Source organism: Astyanax mexicanus, chromosome 6 (genome assembly GCF_023375975.1).
Source record: "Astyanax mexicanus isolate ESR-SI-001 chromosome 6, AstMex3_surface, whole genome shotgun sequence".
Taxonomy (NCBI): Eukaryota; Metazoa; Chordata; class Actinopteri; order Characiformes; family Acestrorhamphidae; genus Astyanax; species Astyanax mexicanus.
The window spans coordinates 574,010-595,935 of NC_064413.1; the positions used below are offsets into that span (position 1 = coordinate 574,010).

General features: G+C 33.9%; 2 protein-coding genes across 56 annotated transcripts in view; both read left to right on the forward strand.

The window, feature by feature from the left end:
* The window catches only part of abcd4 (ATP-binding cassette, sub-family D (ALD), member 4), a 234,306-nt gene extending 221,232 nt beyond the window's left edge, over positions 1-13,074 (forward strand). For 2 of the 6 annotated variants that reach the window (XM_049480836.1, XM_049480835.1), the window contains exons 2-19: positions 2,232-2,350; positions 2,676-2,803; positions 3,891-4,030; positions 4,176-4,292; positions 5,162-5,287; positions 5,808-5,858; positions 5,954-6,048; positions 6,526-6,647; positions 7,163-7,254; positions 7,681-7,770; positions 8,696-8,901; positions 9,601-9,692; positions 9,903-9,939; positions 10,030-10,079; positions 10,178-10,230; positions 10,572-10,648; positions 11,712-11,827; positions 12,232-13,074. In XM_049480836.1, the coding sequence (XP_049336793.1) occupies positions 2,317-2,350; positions 2,676-2,803; positions 3,891-4,030; positions 4,176-4,292; positions 5,162-5,287; positions 5,808-5,858; positions 5,954-6,048; positions 6,526-6,647; positions 7,163-7,254; positions 7,681-7,770; positions 8,696-8,901; positions 9,601-9,692; positions 9,903-9,939; positions 10,030-10,079; positions 10,178-10,230; positions 10,572-10,648; positions 11,712-11,827; positions 12,232-12,300 (1,695 nt within the window). In that variant the 5' untranslated portion in view covers positions 2,232-2,316 and the 3' untranslated portion in view covers positions 12,301-13,074. Of the gene's footprint in view, positions 1-228; positions 300-1,174; positions 1,235-2,231; positions 2,351-2,675; positions 2,804-3,890; positions 4,031-4,175; positions 4,293-5,161; positions 5,288-5,788; positions 5,859-5,953; positions 6,049-6,525; positions 6,648-7,162; positions 7,255-7,680; positions 7,771-8,695; positions 8,902-9,600; positions 9,693-9,902; positions 9,940-10,029; positions 10,080-10,177; positions 10,231-10,571; positions 10,649-10,731; positions 11,828-12,231 lie in introns of those variants that run through there. The other 4 variants (XR_007439646.1, XM_049480833.1, XM_049480834.1 and 1 more) reach the window with 4 other exon arrangements.
* Positions 13,075-17,149: 4,075 nt separating this feature from the next.
* obscnb (obscurin, cytoskeletal calmodulin and titin-interacting RhoGEF b) overlaps positions 17,150-21,926 on the forward strand; it is an 86,294-nt gene continuing 81,517 nt past the window's right edge. For 26 of the 50 annotated variants that reach the window (XM_049480774.1, XM_049480775.1, XM_049480776.1 and 23 more), the window contains exon 1: positions 17,152-17,537. The gene's annotated coding sequence lies outside the window, so the exon portion shown is untranslated. Of the gene's footprint in view, positions 17,538-21,926 lie in introns of all 50 variants that reach the window. The other 24 variants (XM_049480814.1, XM_049480812.1, XM_049480787.1 and 21 more) reach the window with 3 other exon arrangements.

Below are 21,926 nucleotides of genomic sequence, written 5' to 3' on the forward strand. Positions count from 1 at the left end.
AAGTACCCTATATGTCTGTCTGTCTATTTGCCTGTCTGTCTGTCCATCTGTCTGCATATCTATCTGTCTGTCTGTCTGCCTCTATATGTATTTATGTCTGTCTGTCTGTCTCTAATATCTTAGTGAATTTGCTGTGGTTAAATGAGCACAGTGAGTAAGTGTACTGTGTTGTATTATGGTATTATACTGGTGTCCGGCAGGGGGCGGTAGAGCGCTGTAGTACTGAAGGCGCTGCTGGAGCTTTATGGTAGAAGAAGAGCTGCAGTAAACAGTGTGACTGGATGCGGTGATATTGTTTAGTAAGTAATTTTTACCATTTATTTACTATTACTGCCTCCCTGCCTCTACACACTGACTCCACACACTGACACTACACACTGCCTCATAACCGGGCTGGATTAAACACTAACACGATTCTCAATTAGTTATAGAGGCAGTGTAAGTTTTTTATCGAGGCATTTTAGTTATAGAGGCAGTGTAAGCTATTTACAGAGGCACTGTTATTTATAGAGGCAGTGTAATTTAGTAATACAGGCAGTATAAGTTATCTATAGAGACATTGTTAGTTATAGAGGCAATGAAAATAATTTATAGAGACATTGTTAGTTATAGAGGCAGTGTGAGTTAGTAATAGATGCAGTATATGTAATGTTATAGAGACATTTTTACTTTTAGAGGCAGTGTAAGTTATTTATAGAGCCATAGTTATAGAGGCAGTGTAAGTCAGTTATACAGGCAGTGTTAGTAGTTAGAGAGGGTGTATTTATTATAGAGGATGTGATTTTTATAGGGGCAGTGTTTGTTATAGAGGCAGTGTGTGTTATAGAGTCAGTGTGTGTTATAGAGTCAGTGTGTGTTATAGAGTCAGTGTGAGGTCAGGCAGTGTGAGTTATAGAGGCAGTGTGAGGTCAGGCAGTGTGAGTTATAGAGGCAGTGTGAGGTAAGGCAGTGTGTGAGTGATAGAGTCAATGTGAGTTATAGAGGCAGTGTGAGGTCAGGCAGTGTGAGTTATAGAGACAGTGTGTGTTGTAGAGTCAGTGTGAGGTCAGGCAGTGTGTGGGGAGGGTTAGCCGGTGTCACATGCTGGATCAGACTTTAGACCTTCAGTCCGGCTCATCACTCTCTCAGATCATCTCCCTCCTCTTCCTCTTCACTTTTTTACTCTGATCTACAGAGAAGAACAGCTGATTAACTTCCTCCTCGTGATGCCACAGAGAAACACAGCTCCCAACAGGTACCTGCAGCTTTTAGAACTTATATAAATATATATTCATATCCTTAAACATATAGCAGATTTTCTTTATTGTTATATTGTGTTGCCAGACTTTTTATTCCTAAGTTGTACCTCAGTTTATACCGGTAAAAGCCAAAATCACAGATATCTCTCTACTGCAGTGGTTCTCAAACTTTTTACACTTTTTAGTCTTTATACAGGTCTGGAAAAAAAGAGAGCAGTTAAATATGATGAGTTTCTTTGATTTTACCAAATTAAAAACCTCTGGAATATAATCAAGAGGAAGATGGATGATCACAAGCCATCAAACCACCAAACTGAACTGCTTGAATTTTTACACCAGGAGTAAAGCAGCATAAAGTTATCCAAAAGCAGTGTGTAAGACTGGTGGAGGAGAACATGATGCCAAGATGCATGAAAAAAAACTGTGATTAAAAACCAACCAGGGTTATTCCACCAAATATTGATTATTTCTGAACTCTTAAAACTTTATGAATATGAACTTGTTTTCTTTGCATTATTTGAGGTCTGAAAGCTCTGCATCTTTTTTGTTATTTCAGTCATTTCTCATTTTCTGTAAATAAATGCTCTAAATGAGAATAGTTTTATTTGGAATTTGGGAGAAATGTTGTCTGTAGTTTATAGAATAAAACAACAATGTTCATTTTACTCAAACATAAACCTATAAATAGCAAAATTAGAGAAACTGATTCAGAAACTAAAGTGCTATATTCATTTTTGCAGAGCTGTATTTCTGCAGGCTTAATATGTTAATAGGTTTTTTTACATGTAGAGTAGTTTTAGATTAGTGAGTAAACTTAATGGATAAGCTGTTAGAATAATTACTTTTAATACAGCTAAAGTATTAAAAGTGAATATTTTTTGTATCCTTTTTAGTTGTTAATGCTATTCCCATGTTTAAATATGTATATATATATATACACACACAGTTATATATTTCTTTAACTCATTTTAACTCCTGCGTTTCCCATTTCAGACCAAAGCTAGATTGGAAGTTTGTGCAGAGATTTTACAGCATTCTGAAGATTCTGTTTCCAGGATGGCTCAATCAAAATGTGCTGATGTTTGGGACGCTGCTTGGAGTCGCTCTTTTAGGTAAAAAGGACAAAAAATATGCACGCTGTTGTGTTTTATTGTGATAAAGATTAAGATAAAAAATATATTATTAGGCTCAATATAATCTAAAAAACATATTTTTAAATATTTAATTTAATAAATTAAAAAAAATCTAATTTAATCTAATTTTATCTGAAGCATGGTTAATGTTATAGAGAACAGTTCCTTTAAAAAATATCAGAATGATGTACTTTAAGTGCTTTAATCCATCATTTATTAGTGCTTATTATTGATTAATATCATTAACTCTTGTGTAAAGTTTGAGTTGTTAAGTTTTGCTTTAAATCTCTTTTATTCCCGTTAGTTCAGCTGGTGATTTATCAGGTGGGATTAATTCCGAGTCAGTTCTACGGGGTTCTGTCTCAGAAGAACTACAGCAGGTTTCGGGAGCTCGTGTCTTTCGCCGTCCTGCTCATCCTTATTAACTCTGTTGTAAGTTCATAACTAGTTCTCTCTTGTTTTATCTCATGCATTATTGAGATAAATGATTAAACAGTGTAGATGATTACTGTACTGTACTGTAAGATCACATATTCCCAAAATAAAGATCTATAGTTGAGTACTGCATTCACATTTCATACATTTTTATTTATAAACTATTATATAATAGAGTATTTGGGGAGTGGTAGCTAAACCTGTGCTCATTTAAACAATATATATATAGATCTATAAACTTTGTATAGTTTAAATGTGAGTTGATGTGTATTTATTGTAAATCTGTTAAAATAATGACCAAGTGTTACGCCAATTCCACTACAGATCTTTTTACCTTAACAAACTCCAATTCCCAGAATGCACTTCTCAGTCATGTGCTTTAGTCAGCCAATCAGGACCAGATTAGTAGATCAGCCTCTTCTGTGTTTTGATTGATATTTCAGGGTTCCTGCAGGTCCCTAAAAAGTCTGAAAATGTCTTAAATAAAAAATTTGAATGATTAAGGTCTTAAATTGTCTTATTTACTGCAAATTTACTGTAGGTATTACATTTTCAGACGGTGGGTTTAATGCCAGTGGAAAAACATATACTAATGTTAGCAGAGAGCTAGTTTACGATACCAAGTAGAGTGCTAAGGTTAGCGGAGAGCTAGCTAACATTAGCGGCGAGCTAGCTAACACATTACTCGAACGCTAGCTAAGAGCTAGCTAAGGTTAGCAGAGAGCGAGCTAACATTAGCAGCAAGTTAGCTAGCTAAAATGCTAACATATTAACTTTATCGGCGAGCTGGCTAACTGGAAGGACAAAATAAGTTTTGTCTAAGACGATAATAAATAAAATAATTTTAGGCTGCATAATTTTTAGGTTTTAACTTCCAATACAATCAATTATCTTCTACAATATGACTACATATAAATTATATTTATTGAGGTCTTAAAAAGCATTAAATTTGTCTTTTAAAATTATGCAAGAACCCTGTATTTACTTGTATTTACTTCCATCTCTCAGTATCTAAAGACAGCAGTTTTGTGTGGTGTTTAAATTTTTCTCAGGGTAATTTAAAGAGTTTTGATGTGTTTTTCAGGTGAAGAGTGTAGAACAGTATATATGCAGTCTGCTGTACGTGAGCTGGAGGAAATCTCTAACAGAGGAACTGCACAGAGATTACTTCTGGGGCCGAGTATACTATACTCTCAGTGTACTCCGGAAAGACATCGATAACCCGTAAGACCATTTCCTGTAAAGGTTTATTAGTGAAGTTCTGATTAACCTTAAACTTCAGTGTGGATAAGAAATTATATCTTTGTTAATCTTATTTTATCTTTGTTTGTCTGTTTGTTTGTTTGTTTGTTTGGTGTTTATTTCTCAGTGATCAGCGGATCAGTCAGGATGTAGAGAGGCTCTGTAAGCAGTTGAGCACTATGGCGAGTCGGTTTGTCATTTCCCCCTTCACTGTGTCCTATTACACCTACCAGTGTTTCAACAGGTGTGTTTTTACTGCATTTACTGATTTTTCCTCACTGTACCACATTTATAATCACCAGTTCCAAGAAATGATCTCAAGAAAATACTCTGTTTTTTAATGCTATTTTATTTTATATAAAACTCTGGCGAGATAATCACAATATAGCACAATAACAAATCGAACTGTTTTTAAAATAAAAGTTAATGCACAAGTTATAATCACGCAGTTCTGGGGCTCACGCACATGTGAGCTCCTCCCCTTCTCCGCATGACGCACTTGACGTGCAGCACTGTGTGTATCTGTTATTAATAAACATTTATAAAAGCTCAGTTTTAACGCTCTACTTCCAAAAAAAAAGTTGGCTTTAAATCGGGCTCGGGCTCATGAAGCTCTCGATTTTGTACACAGTATATAAACAGTCATGACCAAATACGTATGGACAGTTACACAAAAACATAAATAAAACCTGAACAAGATGATTTGCAAACCTTTTAAACCTATATTCAATTAAATTTACTACAAAGACAAGATATTTAATGTTTTTTTGTTTGTTTTTATTGTTTTTTTATTTTATTCCCATTGTAAATTGAAATTGGCAGCTTACCAAATACTTATTTGTTCTCGTTCAATTCTCTCGGACTTTGTCTGCTTATGGCAAGCTGCATGCCCGGGATTCGAACCAGCGATCTCCTGATCATAGTTGCAGCACCTTATTATTTACAAAAAACAGTTTATCAGTTTGAACATTAAATATCTTGTCTATGTAGAGAATTTAATTGAATTATAGGATATAGAAAAGGATTTTAAATCATCATATTCTGATTTTATTTTAGGAAATAAATATGAAAGCTTAAGGTTAATCTATGTTTTCTGTTCCGTTTGTTCTGCAGTACTGGATATATAGGAGTTCTCTGTATCTTTGGCTACTTTTTGGTCGGGACGTTCGCCAACAAGATACTAATGGGACCCATCGTTTCCACTTTGGTAGAACAAGAAAAGCTGGAGGGAGACTTCAGGTTGTCATGTTTGGTATATAAATAATCTTACAAGATTAATGCATATGTTTTTATTAGTGCAGTGGGGCAAACAAGTATTTGATACACTACGCAAAGTTTCTGTACCAAATAAAATGCAAAAAAAATGCATTTTAGTTATTTAAAATTCAATAGAATTTCTTAGTTTAGTTGAAGTGAACCAACAATAAAAATAATTATACACACCTCTTTGTAGGTAGAAAAACATTCAAAATCGGCGGCGTACCAAATACTTATTTGTACTTGTTTAAAACTTCCGCTGCTGATGGCAAGCTGCATGACCTGGATTTAAACCAGCGATCATAGTTCATAGTCACAGCACCTTATTCCGCTGGACCACTAGGTTTATTTTTAATGCTTGTTCTCACAATTTGCTGTATAAACACATAAAACTACAGTTGCTAAATATTTGTTTTTCCGTTTCTATTAATGTGTTTAATGTTGTATTTAAATCAGACTGTAATTCCATCTCTGATGTTTTAGTTTTTTTATTCGCCTCTAGGTTTAAACACATGCAGATCAGAGTAAATGCAGAATCAGCAGCGTTTTACAGGTCAGTCTCCCAATCTGATATAATATATATTTAGCTTTTTCTTATATGTATTGCTGGTTGGTTTATTACAGAAGCTGTTTTTATCTGATGTTTAGAGCAGGTAAAGTGGAGCACATGAGGACAGATCAGAGACTCCAGAGTCTCCTACAAACACAGAAGCGTCTGATGAAAACTGAGCTCTGGCTCTACAGTACGTCTCTGTCTTTGTCTTTTTGTGTTTTCTCTTAAAGTCCCAAGGAATACAGGAAATTACGTATATCATTTTTATTTTTACCTAAACCTCCAGTACATTTAAGCTGTATAACTCTGTACTTCAGTGGAGTGACTTTACTGCTCCTTAATACCTGACTGATAGAATTACATTACACACATAAGGATTATAAGCAGCACTGATGATTTTTGGCAAAATAAAAGGATTTTAAGTGCTTCTTATAGTCTGCAAAAAATATGTTACTTAAACTCCTTAAAATAAATTCTAATTATGTTTAAAAGTAATTCCTTTAGTTTTATTTGTTGAGTAAAAACTGTATAAGCGCAATTTCATTACTGTTCAAATTAAATTCAAATGTATATGTGATTAAATATGTTCAGTATGTCTTTTTCTTAAAATTTCTAACTTTTAAGCATGTAAAAATATCTTTTGTTAATTATATTTTTTGACTCTCAGTTGGCGTGAACACATTTGACTATCTGGGAAGCATCCTCAGCTACATCGTAATCGCCATCCCCATCTTTTCGGGCGTATATGACGGGATGACTCCTGGTGAGCTCAGCGCTCTGGTCAGCAGGGTAAGATTTATATTTTAGTATTTCTTATTATATTTTAGCTATTTTATAATTTATTTTTTAAGAATACAACTGTGTTTAAAAGTTGGCGACCCTGATATTTGATCTGTCTTAATTTTTAATCCTAAAAATAATAAACAATTGGCTTATTTTTATAAACTGACCTATATTTTACAGATATAGGAGCAAAATCACTGATAGAAAATAAAAAGAATGTGAAGAAGATATAATTAAAACAATTTTTTGTATATTTTTTATTTCATTCCAACAAATGTAATAATAAGTACATTTATGTATGAAGAAATATCTTACCTTGACCATTAATTCCTTAAATTCCTATTAGAGGCGACAATTTAAACTTTATATTATATTGTCTTATATAATTTGGCCTAAGCAGGTTGCCATATATGTGTTTTTTCTTCTATATTCACATATTTTGGGTGTTAAATTTGTAAATCATTTATTCTTCAGGGTTTTGCTTAATTATTTATGTTTACTACTCTTTACTTTTCCCCCAGAATGCCTTTGTGTGCATCTACCTGATTAACTGTTTCACTCAGCTCATAGACCTCTCCACTACAGTCTCAGATGTAGCAGGATACACCCATAGGTGGGTTAAATATTCTCAATATTCTCAATATTTCTAATATTATAATATATATTTATTGTCATAGCTAGTTTAGCTATGTCAAAAGTCAGTCAAGATAAGCTATATTTTACTTACTTACGTACTTACTTACAATCACACTTATTTAGCACATTTTTGCCATTCAAAGATGCTTACAATGACGCAGCCAATCACACACAGCCTACTCTCAACCGGAAACCCCCATCCACCCGGAGAAGTGCATGGAAATCATTTATATGGCTATTTAGTACTTGTTTATTTTGTGCGTTTTTATACCGTTGATTCAAAAATAAAACATTTATGTTTTTGTATGTTTAGTAAATTGGGAACATTGTGTTTGTAGAACATAAAAATTTTTACCTTTCTATAGTTTTAGCTTTATTTAACTCTTTCTCTGTTTTTCTGCAGGATTGGTGAGTTAAGGGAAGTGATGCGCAGTGTTGGCAGGAAACAGTGTGAGTGCAACCCAGTCTTAAAGGAGACGGGTGACTTTGACAGGTATACAGTTCTCAATTATTTAATTAGTAGGTTTTTGGGCTGTTTTTAGGTTTAATCACAGTGTATAATCAAACCATTAACTCGGTTAAATGAATAATATTTGCTAAAAGACACTGTATGAAGAATAGATGATTTCTGACTGTAGTTTTTGTGTAAAACTAGGGTTTGGGCTTTTTTTGGATGATCCATTACAGATACCTCTCAGATGCTAACCATTTTCAAAATACATTATATTTATTACCTCGCTAAGCGCTAGCTCTGCTGCTAAACCCGGCTAGCACTGCTGGAGCAGCATTAGCATTAGCCGCTAACCGCGCTAAACGCTAGCTCTTTCGCTGTTTAGAGGCGAGATTATAGTAGTTTAGTCCGTGTTAAAAACAGTGGATGACCGCTGGCTTATATTGCCCTAGTTTACCAGAACCTTCAGGGTTCTGGGCAGCATTTACATACCGCTAACGCTAGAAGTTAGCTGCTAATGCAGCTAGCCTTATTGAAAATATGATAATCTAAGCTTACTGTAAATAAATGAAAGCACTTTACTCACCCAAATTGACAGTTTTCAGGAGAGAAATCTGTGTAGATTAACATCCAGCACTCGTTTAACGAAATATAAAAAATGTTTTTTTTGTTTTTTGTTTTTTAAGAATTACAGTTTTGTTTACTCAACTTAGCTTAGCTTTACAGGTCTTGCCACCCAGACCTTGGTGTAAGATAGCAATGAGCATTGTGATGCACCTTATAAAATAACAAAGATATATATATATATATCTATATATATATATATATATATATATATGCATAATTAACAGTTAATTTAAAAGGTAATTATGATATTATCCTTGGGATGTATATATGTTTAACCCAGTGTAAATATAAATGCAGTATGTGTGGATTATCACTCTGTGTGCTATATATTGTTTAATAGTGATGGTGAATTCTCGAGCTCCTGCTCTGAGACTGCGTTTGTTCTGGATAAGCTCTCCTATAAAAGTCCCGTCTCTGAGGAGCTGCTGGTTAAAGACCTGAGTCTCAGGATCTGTCAGGGTTCTCACCTGCTGCTGGTTGGGAACACGGGAACCGGCAAAACCTCACTGCTGAGGGTCCTCAACTGTTTATGGGAACCTTCTAATGGTAATATCAGCAGATCACAGACATTTCTGAATTATTTTCACTGAATAATTTATTTTTACAATCAGTATCTACCTTTTCCAGGATGAATAGAACATATGGAAGTTGTGTGGGGCTAATTTGAGCTTGTTAATAGTGTAAAAATAGTGATTTCTTTGTATTGTAAGATTGTTAGTTGGGAGCATTTGGTGTTGCTCTCTCTGAGTGGGTACAGTACAGTAGATGGCGCTCTCTCTTTCCCCTCATCACTCCTAGGGTGATGTGGATCAGCACAAGGCTGCGCCTGTGAGCTGATGTATCGGAACGGTGTCGCTGTGCTTTCCTCTGAGCGTTAGCACTGTGACGCTACTTAATTGGGAGAAACAATTATGAATATCAAAACAAGAAAATATGTTGTATGAAAGCACCTAAAATAGGTGCAGTACTCTGTGAAGAAAAAGAGAATATGTGGGGTATAAATGCACAGGTGAACAGGTGTAAGCAATCAGTAGCTGGGTGAGTGGGAACACCGTTTGAATGGTTAAATAATTGGAATATGGAATTAAATAATACACTTTTAAAAGCTACATTCTGAATAAATGAAGTCAAGTGAATGAACAAACATTCACACAACTTTACACATATTTTAAATAGTTTGTGACACATAAATCATAATTCTCTTCTTTAAAAAAAATTACTAACACTGTCATTATTATTTTTCAGGTTGTGTTGAGATGACTACATTTTTTGGGCCGAGGGGAATCCTCTTCTTACCCCAGAAACCCTACCTTACTGATGGTACCCTGCGAGAACAGGTTAGATTAGACTCTTTTACACCTTTTCTTTTGACCTGTTGTCCTTTATTAATTAAGGAGTGGTAAAGTGGGATGTTTTGCACATTTAAAAACCAAAAATATATATTTTTAAATGGACAAATTAAAAGATATTTATAGTTTAATTATAATGGGAAATAATCAATTATTTGGTTAATTCAGTTTTCTTGTTTTCTTTGGTTTTGGCTGAAGGTAATCTACCCTCTGAAGGACATTTATCCAGCAGCAGGTGAGACTGAATCTCAGTTCAGGATTTGTTAATAATACTCAGTTTATTACAGATTTATTTAATCTGATGTTGATGTTTTAATCTTCACAGGTTCTGTTGATGATGAGAGGATTAAGCAGTATCTGGAGCTGGCTGGGGTGGTGTGTATCTGTCTTGGTTGTTTATAGATTTTTCCTAATGTTCTTTAAAGTGATAGTAGAATTGTTTTAATAAATAAAAGCGTGTTTTTATATTTCAGTCCAGTCTGTTAAAGAGAACTGGAGGACTGGATGAGAAAGTGGAGTGGAACTGGTGAGTTATACAGAATTCAGCATGCTGATGTTTAAACACCTGTATATATTGTATATATTTTATAAAGCTTGTAAATTATAGATTGTTCTTAAATTTAAGGTGAGAATTTCTTACCCTTAAGAATAATATTTTAGGGGAAAATCACCTCTTAACTAGATCCTTTTACAAGAAAAAATGGACAAAAAATTCCCCAAACAGCAACTGAAATACATACAGTTTTTTAAATACATTTCTCTTAATTTTGTGGCATTTGGGAAACATGTTACATTTTACTTTTACTAGCTTCTGTATTGCTTATACTCATATTTTACCTAATTAATGCTTCCTCTCTCTGATCACAGGTATGATGTTTTATCACCAGGAGAAATGCAAAGACTCTGCTTTGCTAGACTTTTTTACCTACAGCCAAAATATGCAGGTCAGTAATGTTCAGTAAACATCAACACACACTATATTTACTGTTCTATCAGCAATACAAATCTTACAAAATCAATCTTACAGCAACACAAAGCCCAAATCTTACCTTCTACAACCCCAAAAAATCTCGACATTCGTCAAAAAAGCTCAACAACCACAGACTGAATAAAACAAGAGTAAATATTAGCAGTGAACTCGAAAGATGGAGATGACTTCGAGCCCAGAAGGACTACAAGACACTAAGGCTGCTAAATACTTTTCTCCTGAACAGGTAGATAGGCTACTTTAGCCAGACCATTTATGTTAAACATTACTTTTGTCTATTCCTAGCAGCTAGCTATCATTAGCTATTTATCTGTTTATATACAGTCTTCATTGGCTTCACGCATGCACATGAACTGAGGAATCCCAGAATACTCCGGTTAAGGGTTTACATGCACTAAGATTATCTTAGAAGTCAGAGTACACTGTTTACACTACCATTTAGATTAATTAGAATAATCAAACTGCTGTAATTATATTCAAAATATTTTAAATTATATTGAAATTATATTTAAATTATGAAAAAGACATAAACTCACTCATTGTCATACCGAATAATTACAATTTTACACATTTCTATCAGAAACACCCTTGCACTTTCCCACTGTACTTGGGGGGTTTCGCTGCTCTTATTCTGTAAATAGACCAATTTCTCTAAATAGTCTTCTCTGTTTCTCGAGTCAGATGCCATAGTGGGTTCAGTGAGGTTGCAGGCCAAAAGAAATTGTATAAATTTAGACTTGGGTAATACCAGATGTGCCAAAATAGCGAACTGCTTCATCAGGTACAGTACCCAGCAGCACCAAGAGACACAGCCGTGTCATAGTGACCGGAAAACTGGGTAGGGTATTTTTTTTGTTTTTTTGCTATTATGCTACATATAAAACAAGCACTGTGCTGCAGTCTATAAAAATCTGAAAAATATATATTATTAGTATAATAACTATTTAGTTATTTATTTATAGGTATTAATCCAAAAGCTGTTTTTTCTCTTATTGTGCTGCTATGCTAATCTGAGCCAGTGCTGGATGAAGCCACCAGTGCCCTGACAGAAGAAGCAGAAGGACAGATGTACAGGACCTGTAAACAGCTGGGTATGACCCTGATGAGCTCAGGTCATCGCAGCACTTTAGAGAAGGTAAGGAGCTCACACTCTCTCATCAAGATAAGACAAGACAAAACAAGACAAGACGAGATAAGACAAGATAAGATAAGACACGACAAGGCAAGACAAGACAAGAGAAGAGAAGAGAAGGCAAGACAAGACAAGACACAACATAACACAAGACAAAAAGAAAAGACAAAACACGACTCGACATGACAAGACACAAAAAGACACCATTGCTTATGTAGGGCACAAATGAAATTTGTTTTTGTGCTAGTGTCAAATAAATGTTTTAAATAATTTTTTTTCAAATAAAAATTAAGTCCTTTAAATTGTGCTTTAAAAGGGGAAATATTACAACATTTAATTTGCTAAAAAATGCTAAAAAAGGCTCTAATGTCCTTTTTTGTGTTTTTTTTGTGTTTGTTTTTTAACAGTACCACGATGTCATGCTGCGGCTGTGTGGAGGTGGACAGTGGGAAATCACCAAAATAAAAAGCGATTAAATATGAAGGCTTAGCAACACTCAACAGTATTTTCAGTATGTTTAGTAATGTTTGGCCTGGATTTGTAAACAAGTTTTCAATCTTTACGTTTCGTATTTTCACCCTTTTTATAATTGTTTACATCACTGTATATGTATATTTTTATATTTACATCAAGATCTATTTCTAATGTGTGATGATACTCATGTTTTACTGAAGACCTAAAGAAGCATGTTTAAAAAGGTATTGTACATGAGAGGAAATAGTTTTTATACGCACAATCATTAAACTGACTAATAAATAAAAAATAACTACAGTGAATGCAGGAACATTTACAAGAACAAGTTTATAACTTACACTTTATTTTGTGTTTTTTTGTAATGTATATTGCAGTTTTGCCTTATGTTGTTTTGTACTTCAGCTGTATAAATTTATTTGTATAGCATTTGTAAATACTTAAAATATACCTCTTAAAATATATATTTATGATATCATTGACTTTACAGTGAAATGAAGCTTGAATAATGTGATGTTTTCAGTGTTTGATCTGAAGAGGGCAGTGATAAACCTGTCTGACTGGTTTCTGTTGGGGAATGCTGCCGCTGGCAGGTCAGTCGCTGGCACTGTATCAGTAGAGGGATCTGAATTACAGCAATAACTAAACAGCAGGGTATCGTTGTCCCTGTTTATTTTGCTCACTTTTGTGAATTCACAGTTTGACGTTCCCATAATCACATTTTATTATACTGTCTGGTCTTAGTTGAGCCCTTCCAATAAATAACCATATATACACCATTTCTCTCTTTTGGGACAAATATGCTATTTTTGTAGTTGCAGCACATTCATAAATTAAGTGGTCTAAATAAGAAATCTAAACAGTGTGCACACTATCTATCTTACACCCTGTCAACATTATATTTTCATGTTTTTCCACCTGTGTTGTTTAAAAAGAGTTTCCAAATATATCTACGCTGATGGGCTAGCTAGTTACATAGTCAGTAAGTTAGCTAGTCAGTGAGCTAGCGAGTTAGCTAGCTAGTTACCTAGTCATTGATTTAGCTAGCCAGTAAGCTAGCGAGTTAGCTAGCTAATTACCTAGTCATTGATTAAACTAGTCAGTGAGCTAGTAAGTTAGATAGTTAGTTACCTAGTCAGTGAGCTAGCGTGTTAGCTAGCTAGTTAGCTAGTCAGTGAGCTAGCGAGGTACCTAGTCATTAAGTTAGCTAGTCAGTGAGCTAGCTTGTTAGTTAGCTAGTTACCTAGTCAGTGAGCTAGTGTGTTAGCTAGCTAGTTACCTAGTCAGTGAGCTAGCTAATCAGTGAGCTAGCGAGTTTGTTACCTATTCAGTGAGCTAGCGTGTTAGCTAGCTAGTTAGCTAGTCAGTGAGCTAGCGAATTATCTAACTAGTTACCTAGTCAGTGAGCTAGCTAATCAGTGAGCTAGCGAGTTTGTTACCTATTCAGTGAGCTAGCGTGTTAGCTAGCTAGTTAGCTAGTCAGTGAGCTAGCGAGTTATCTAACTAGTTACCTAGTCAGTGAGTTAGTAAGTTAGCTAGTTAGTTACACAGTCAATTAGCTATTGAGTTAGTTAGTTACCTAGTCAGTGAATTAGCCAGGGTTAGCTAGTCCATGAGCTAGTCAGTTAGCTAGTTACCTAGTCAGTGAGTTAGCTTGGGTTAGCTAGTCAGTTAGCTAGTTAACTAGTCAATAAACTAACGAGTTATCTAGCTTTTTACCTAGTAAGTAAATTAGCTAAGGTTACCTAGTCAGTAAGATAGTGAGTTAGCTATGGTTGGCTTATTATGCCTCTAGGTAAAGCTAAGTAAGTTAGGTAACTTACTGGTTAGCGTTATTTTATTAGCCTTTTTATTATACTATCTGACAGTTCATATACTTCAACTGGCTGTAAATACAAGAAATTCTGCGTACTCAGGCTGGATTCTGAGGAAAGGATGCGGGATGTAGCATCAAGTAAGTACATTATATCTTAAATATAAACATTAAACACATTTTTCCTTTTGGTTCTTAAAACTGTGATTTTAGGAAAGTTCCATTAATCATTTCCCATGCTGTTAATGTATTGATATCCATTAGCTCTTTTTTTTTTATCAAACATTACATTTTAGGTCCATATTGTGCATCATTACTATACGCTCTATGTTTTTTTTTTATCTGATATATAGTAAATATGGTACATTTTAGCTGAATTTTATGTGAATTAAACCTCATAGGAATCAATTGATTTAATTCATTTCAATGTATCACTATTAAGTCACTATTATGTCATTTCCTCATATTTTGAGGGGATCCTTTTTAGCTGTTTATTAGATATAATTTTGATATGTAAGCCTGTTCTGTTTGCAGAGTGCATAAAGTTTGCACGAAAATGACCGCGTCTGTCCCGAGGGCCTTGTTAAGATATTTGCAACATATGAAGTGAAGAATAGAATTGAAAACTTTCTGCAACTTGTTTTTATAAGATATGAAGTGAGCTGCAGATTTCTTAGTTGGTCTCTCGGGGAACGGCACCCTGGGAATGTTCAGAGGAAGCTTCTTTAGAAGGTGTGGAGAAGATTTATAGCCTCTGTGGGCATGTCATTTTATGTACTTTGGAAGAAAGTGCATGGCATTAATTCCAGTGATTTTTATTAGCAGAGTAGATTTAGAATTGTAATAGAGTGTATATTATTTTTCAGGCTGAGATGAATTAATGTGTTGTTGACACTTTCCATAATTATCTGTCCTTAGTTACTGCTAAAAGGGTTGTGTCAGTTTAATAGGAGCTCCTTTTCTGAGAGTTAACTGGATCATTGTTTAGAATAAAGGGCATTTTTATTACATTTAAATGCTAGGCATTGAATAGGGTGATTGAAATATGGTGCTGTATCACCCACTCCTAATTATCACATCAGGGTACCACTTTTTGCTGTTTTCCCATTATATATCTACTAGAGACAGATTATATCTGTCCAGTATCATTTATTTTAATATAGGATATTTGGATCATTGACTTCTGTTACAAATCTGATAGTAGTTCTCATCATATTAATCAACACCTGGTTTGTTAAATTTTTGGTAAATGTGGTAAATCAGGTGAGCTGCTGATGGAACTGAACATAATAAACACATGCTGGCTGAGGAGGTGCATCCAGGAGAAATCTCAACGCTTTGTTCTTCAGCTCGGCTCACAGGATATATATATATAAACATACTTATAGTTAAAAATGATAAGTCCTCGTTACGTTTTACTGTATTTATGTTTATTTGCATCTGTTCAAATCATATGTGGTGCTTTTTTTTCAGGTAAAACACTTTATATTGGTGAGATTAGTGTAATTTGCTTTGGTGTCTAAAACTTTTGCACAGTACTCTATATACATATATATTACGTTAATTTCTATTTTATTTTGGTATCTGTATTTATTTATTTATTTATTTTATTTTTTGGGGGGCAGAGGATTGGAGGGGTTCAAGTCCAGGTCTAGGGGTACCTCCCTGAAATAATGTAATTTTTGAATTTATGCAACCTAGGATGTCTGAAACTATGACACAGAGCTGACAGTAGAAAAGCACTCTCCTGAATAAAAACTGAATAAACGCTTTAAATAAAGAAGAGTAGGTAAATAAACTAAACTCTAAACTCTGGTCTGTGTCTGCAGGGTCTTTCCCAGGCCGGTGGCTCCGTCACAGTGTTGACTGACAGCAGCAGCAGCAGCAGAAGCCCGGCTGGTTCATATTTAACACTGTGAAACTCTAGCAGTGAGATCTGACTTGCTGGACTGTGCAGCTCTCACTGTTGACAGGGAGGCAAGTTAAAGCTGATATGAAATGTTGTTCATATTAGCAAACATCAACCTTATTAACTTAAAGGAGAAAAACAAAATGTGCAGCAGCTTTTCACACATTTACAGATCATCTACAGAAAGGTGCTAAAGTGTTGATTAGGGGTGGGCGATATTAAACCTAAAATAATATCACAATATTTCAGGGTATTTCTGTGATAACTACATATTTGACAAAATGAAAAAAAAAAACTCTGAAAAATAGCTATTCGACTAATGTAAAAAATATACTACTAGTATAACTGCTTTTAAACATTCAGTTGAAACAAAAACAATTCTGTATTTAGATAAAAATAATGCAATGTGACAAAATGATCTACCAAAATACTAAAGGGCAGAATATTTAGTGCATTACTATTCAGAAGTGTGCTTTTCTCCTGTCAGCTCTGTGTCCTAGTGTCGTCATTTACAGCTCGGTTTACATGTAAAAAGATAAAAACATTCAGTAATCCTCAGGAAGTTTAGCCCAGATTTTTACCTTGACAGTGTGTCTTGAATGAGGATTGGATACTGTGATTTCTCAGATCTTATTTTGCTAATTTTATGCTCACTCCTGTTACTTTCATTCCTGTTACTCAAAACATAGAAAGTAACAGGAATGAGTGCCAGTAACAGAAGTGAATTCCAGTAACAGGAATGAGTTCTAGTAACAGGAGTGATTTTTTTTGTCATTAATATCAATCATTTGAACGTGCAGTCTGTAACCATTTCTTTAAAATAATGACTTTCTTGCGAGAAAATCAAAGTGAATTACCTTCCTTTAAACATGCTTTTTAAATGTTACATTAGTTTTGCAACCTATTCAGATTAGAAACCTTGTAAAAAATTCAGAGTTGAAAAAAGATATATAAAAAACATATAAGTTTAATTTGGAAGAGTTATAACAAGCATACGGCCTTATATTATTTTATACTTTATGAAGTTAAAACTGAATGAAGGTAACTCTTGTAAGATATTAGATGGTCTGTACTCTTAGATTTAGAGTTTCTATGTTGTTTGATTTCTCATTTCTAACAAATGCCATTGTTTGAGTAAATGCATCCAGAGTGATTGAATGGAAAAACAGAGGAGGCACCTGATTAGCTCCTCTGTTGTATGTGTGCTGTGGGGCAGCTGTGCTCTGTGAAGGGACAGGTTTATTTTAGACAGGAGGCCGGACCCATTTGGAGCGTCAGCTATTTGTCATGCTGGAGGATCGCGGGGAAAAAAGGGACTTGTGTAATCTGCCTGCAGCCGGAGACTGGGGGAATAACACAGTCCTGGACTGGTTTCCACTCCACTCCTTCTCCACACTTCCATAAGCAGATCTTGCATTTTTGTTTTCCTTTTTTTCTTGTTAATTTGACTGTTTTTCTTGGGTTTGACGGATACGGGACATACTGTTCATCTGTGGTCTGCCTTGATGCTGTAGAAAAAGGTAAGGAACTCTTTTTTTACATCATAATTTATTAGACATATTGACATTTTGAGTAACTGTAGATAATTCTTTATTCTGTGGTTGCATTTAATGTATTCACTTCTTTGTGTTTTTAGAAGTTTTAACAAAAAACTAATTGATAAACCATAATAAATCATTTTAAGTAGTTGGAATGATTGTGAGCTAGTTTGGCACACTCTTAAGCACTCTAAAACACTCTTAAATTTAAAAATGAGATAAGAAATGTGTTAGAAAAAGTCCAGAAGGCCCTTTGGCCTATTGTGTGAGTGAATGTCCTAGCAGGCAGCTGATTGCTGCCCCTTCTACAAATGGCAATAGACAGAAACATGGAGACGTGACCCAACAGCTGAGGCTATTTTCAGACCGGCTACTCTGGGGGAGTGAGGTGGCAAAGATGGCAAATGTCAAATCAAGCGCACACATCAATCCAACACTCAAATCAGCAGCCAATATTATTGTGATTATTATGGAGCGCATTGCTATAAATCACTACACTCATCTGTTTTTCACTATTGTGAAAGAAAAGTGCATTTAAGTATATTTAAAAAAACGAACAAAACAGGTACCACTTTAAAATAAGACTACCTTTATAAAGGGTTTATAAATGGTTTACAATTAGTTTATTAATGGTTACTAATTAGGTTGTAAATGCCTTAAAAATCATTAATAATCAGTTATAACAAATACGTAGAAAGGGCAACAATGACCTGCTGTTTCCCAAATAGTTTACAACAAGAATATAGTAAGAATATAGACTGCCAAATATACTTCTTTACATGTTCCTCGCAAGACGTAGATATGTCTTGTAACATTATATTAAAAATAAAATAAAATAAAAATGAAATAATTAAAATAAAGTACAGTATGATGTAATAACCAAAAAATAGGTTTGTTGCCTGAGGGCTGCACTGTTCCATAGAGGGTAAAATACATACTAAATGTACTATTTTTAAGCAACTTATGGCAATTTAAGTTTATTTTAATTGTTATTAAGCGATATTTAAACACAACAACAAAAAAAAAAGGTTAGACATTAGGTTGTGCTTTTTAGTGCTTTTTCATATTATTTCTGCAGATAGTGTTTTTAAACATCATTTTTAATACACTTGAAGTATATTGTAAATGTACTACTTTGCGTTTTAATGCACATATTGTTTACATATTAATGCTACCGGAAAAAACACTAAACACACTAAAATGTGCTTTAAGCAGCATTTAATGCTACTACATATATATTTTGTATGCTAGCATATAGCATATTGCTTTAAATAAAAGTATAGTATAGTAGTATATAGTAGAGTAAAGTATAGTAAATAGAAAATGCACTTTTTGTATTCTTTACCTAATTTGAACACAATTAATGCTCTTATTTTTGCTTCCTTTTCACAAGAGATGCTTACCTTTTCGGCCTTAATTAAAGTATGTAATTATAGTTACTGGGTATTTTAAGTAAAATATATTATAGAGTAACTGTTACGTTAGTTATTATTATTTTACTGTGATGAGTCTGTTCTGTAGGTTGGGCATGTTATTTAGGAGTTTGCTTATTCTCTTATTTATTGTTTGCTTATTTATTTGTTTGTTATAATACAACGAATGAAATATATTCAATTAAATAATGTTAAATACTGTTCTTTAAAAAACTAAAAGACTAGAGTATCAGTTTCAGTATATGTTTGTGTTCATTCCAAATAATACAGTATTTTGCTCAAATTATGCTGTATGAGGGCTTGATACATACAGGATGATATCTTTGAATCTAAAATATAAGATATAAATGAATAATGATATTTAAATGATATTTATCCTGACATAGCTAGCATGTATATGTGGTTTTAACTGTCTGAATGCATTTTTGTGATGAAATTTGAGAATTTTTACAGCAAAAAAGCGACTGACTGAAACGGTCGACTGAGAACTCAGAGCAACTCAGTGGTTGAGAACAGAAATAATGAGATGTGGGGCTCCTGGGTGATCTCAGATCCAGCTCCCTCTCTTTCTAGTCGGGTCCGGTGTCTCTCACTCTCCCCCTCACATAGTGTGAGGCTGGTCAGGGTAGGTGTCGGTCAGTTGATGTAACAGAACAGGCAGTTAGCACTCTCCTGCAAGCATGTTGATCTGTGCTCAGGAAATAAAAATAAGAGATCACTTAAAAATGATGAGTTTCTTTGATTTTACCAAATTAAAAACCTCTGGAATATATTCAAGAGGAAGATGGATGATCACAAACCATCAAACCACCAAACTGAACTGCTTGAATTTTTACACCAGGAGTAAAGCAGCATAAAGTTATCCAAAAGCAGTGTGTAAGACTGGCGGAGGAGAACATGATGCCAAGATGAACTCTTAAAACTTTATGAATATGAACTTGTTTTCTTTGCATTATTTGAGGTCTGAAAGCTCTGCACCATTTTTGTTATTTCAGTCATTTCTCATTTTCTGTAAATAAATGCTCTAAATGAGAATATTTTTATTTGGAATTTGGGAGAAATGTTGTCTGTAGTTTATAGAATAAAACAACAATGTTCATTTTACTCAAACATAAACCTATAAATAGCAAAATCAGAGAAACTGATTCAGAAACTGGAGTGATTTCTTTATTTTTTCCAGAGCTGTATATATGAAGTGATCTATCAGATTATGAAGGAACACATAATGAATCATGTAGTAACTTAAAAACAGTGTTAAACAAACCAAAATACTCTGTGAAGTATTTAGGTGCTCTTATCTGGGGAGCTGTTTGTTAACTTGTGGTTTCTAAGGCTGGAAACTCTGATAAACTTATCCGGTTAAACCGAGGCAACTCTCGCTCTTCCTTTCCTTGGGTGGTCCTGATGAGTGCCAATTTCATCTGTATGATGTTTTGATGGTCTTTTTTGGTGGCAGCACTTGAGGATACTTTCAAAGTTCTTGAAATTCTGCTTTTAGGATTGACTGGCCTTTATTTCTTAAAGCATATATATACATATATTTACATATGTTTGTGTGCATGTGTATACCTGGGTGTTGACACAGCCAAGACACCAATCAACTTCCTGGCTCCAACAGAGTCATGGATCACTCCACATCGCTCTGTAACTCAGCTGAGTTGTCCACTGCTTTTGCTGCTGTCTCACACTCGGTGTGATTGATTGAGGGATGATTTTTGTAAATGGTGCTTCACTCAACCCTGGTTTTCACTTCTTTACGTTTCTTTTTTTTACCCTCATCATTATTCCCTGTAATCCTCTTTGTTCATTGGGCATATTCACTGATGAACTAAATATTCCACTGAGTAGTTTCTATGTTGAGATCTTATTTTAACTTTTATTTTCTAACTTTTATTTTCTAACCATCTTCAGACTTTAGCCTGTAACTGTTTTAATTGAGTTTTTCTTTTACTTTTTTTTACGTTTTATTTTATTTTATTTATTTTAATTTTATTTATTTTGTCATCTTATTTTTATTTTTACCTTTTGGCCTTTTTATTCATTTTATTCATTTAATCCATAATTCATTCCATTCCCTGTTTTATTTTTGGCCTTTTAGCTTTTTATTTTATTTTTTAAAATGTACTTTCTTAAAAATCTTGATGTTATTTGTAGCTACTCCATTTTTTAGTCCTCTATTTCTTTACTTGTGTTTGCTATCTTTTATTTTTCTAATTATTTATCATGCCCACCAGTACTTTTATTCTGAATAATGATTTTTTTACCCAAATGATTTTTATTGATGACTTAACATCAAGGAAAAAGCGTAATATACATGTAATATACAATAAGATGGCAAAACACAAAATAAAGGATAAAAGAATGTGACAATCTAGAAGTAAAAATAACACGTAAAAAAAAATGAAATAATAAAAATATCTATAATAATTAACAAATGATTAACCCCCTCAGCTGTTAACTCAGCGAGAGTCTTAAAAAAGGTAATAAAAGTTTGCCATCTCTAAAAAAACGTATTATTAGAGGCTAAAAAAGGTAATTCTAAAATGTGTTATTTATTCTTATACTGTTTGTTTGTTAATTCTTATTTTTATTGTTTTAAAGTTCTTTAGTTTAGCTTATCCTGATGAAATAGTTGATTTAAATTTTAATTAATTCTTTTTTACAGTCCCTTTAAGTTATAAATGCTTGACTATGTTTAAAAAATTAGGGTTACTCTCAGTACAGTGAAAATAAAGGTGGATTAATTGATTGATTGATTGATTGATTGACTGAAGACCGTTTCACATATAATGTCAGAAAGATCTGATAATCTGATAATTTCTCCACCCTCTCCTCTGCTTCCCTCATCTCAATGTCACTTTTTTAACCTTTCTTCACTTATCAAATCCCACATACAATCTTTTTCCCCCAATCCATCCACAATGTTTTATAATTTATA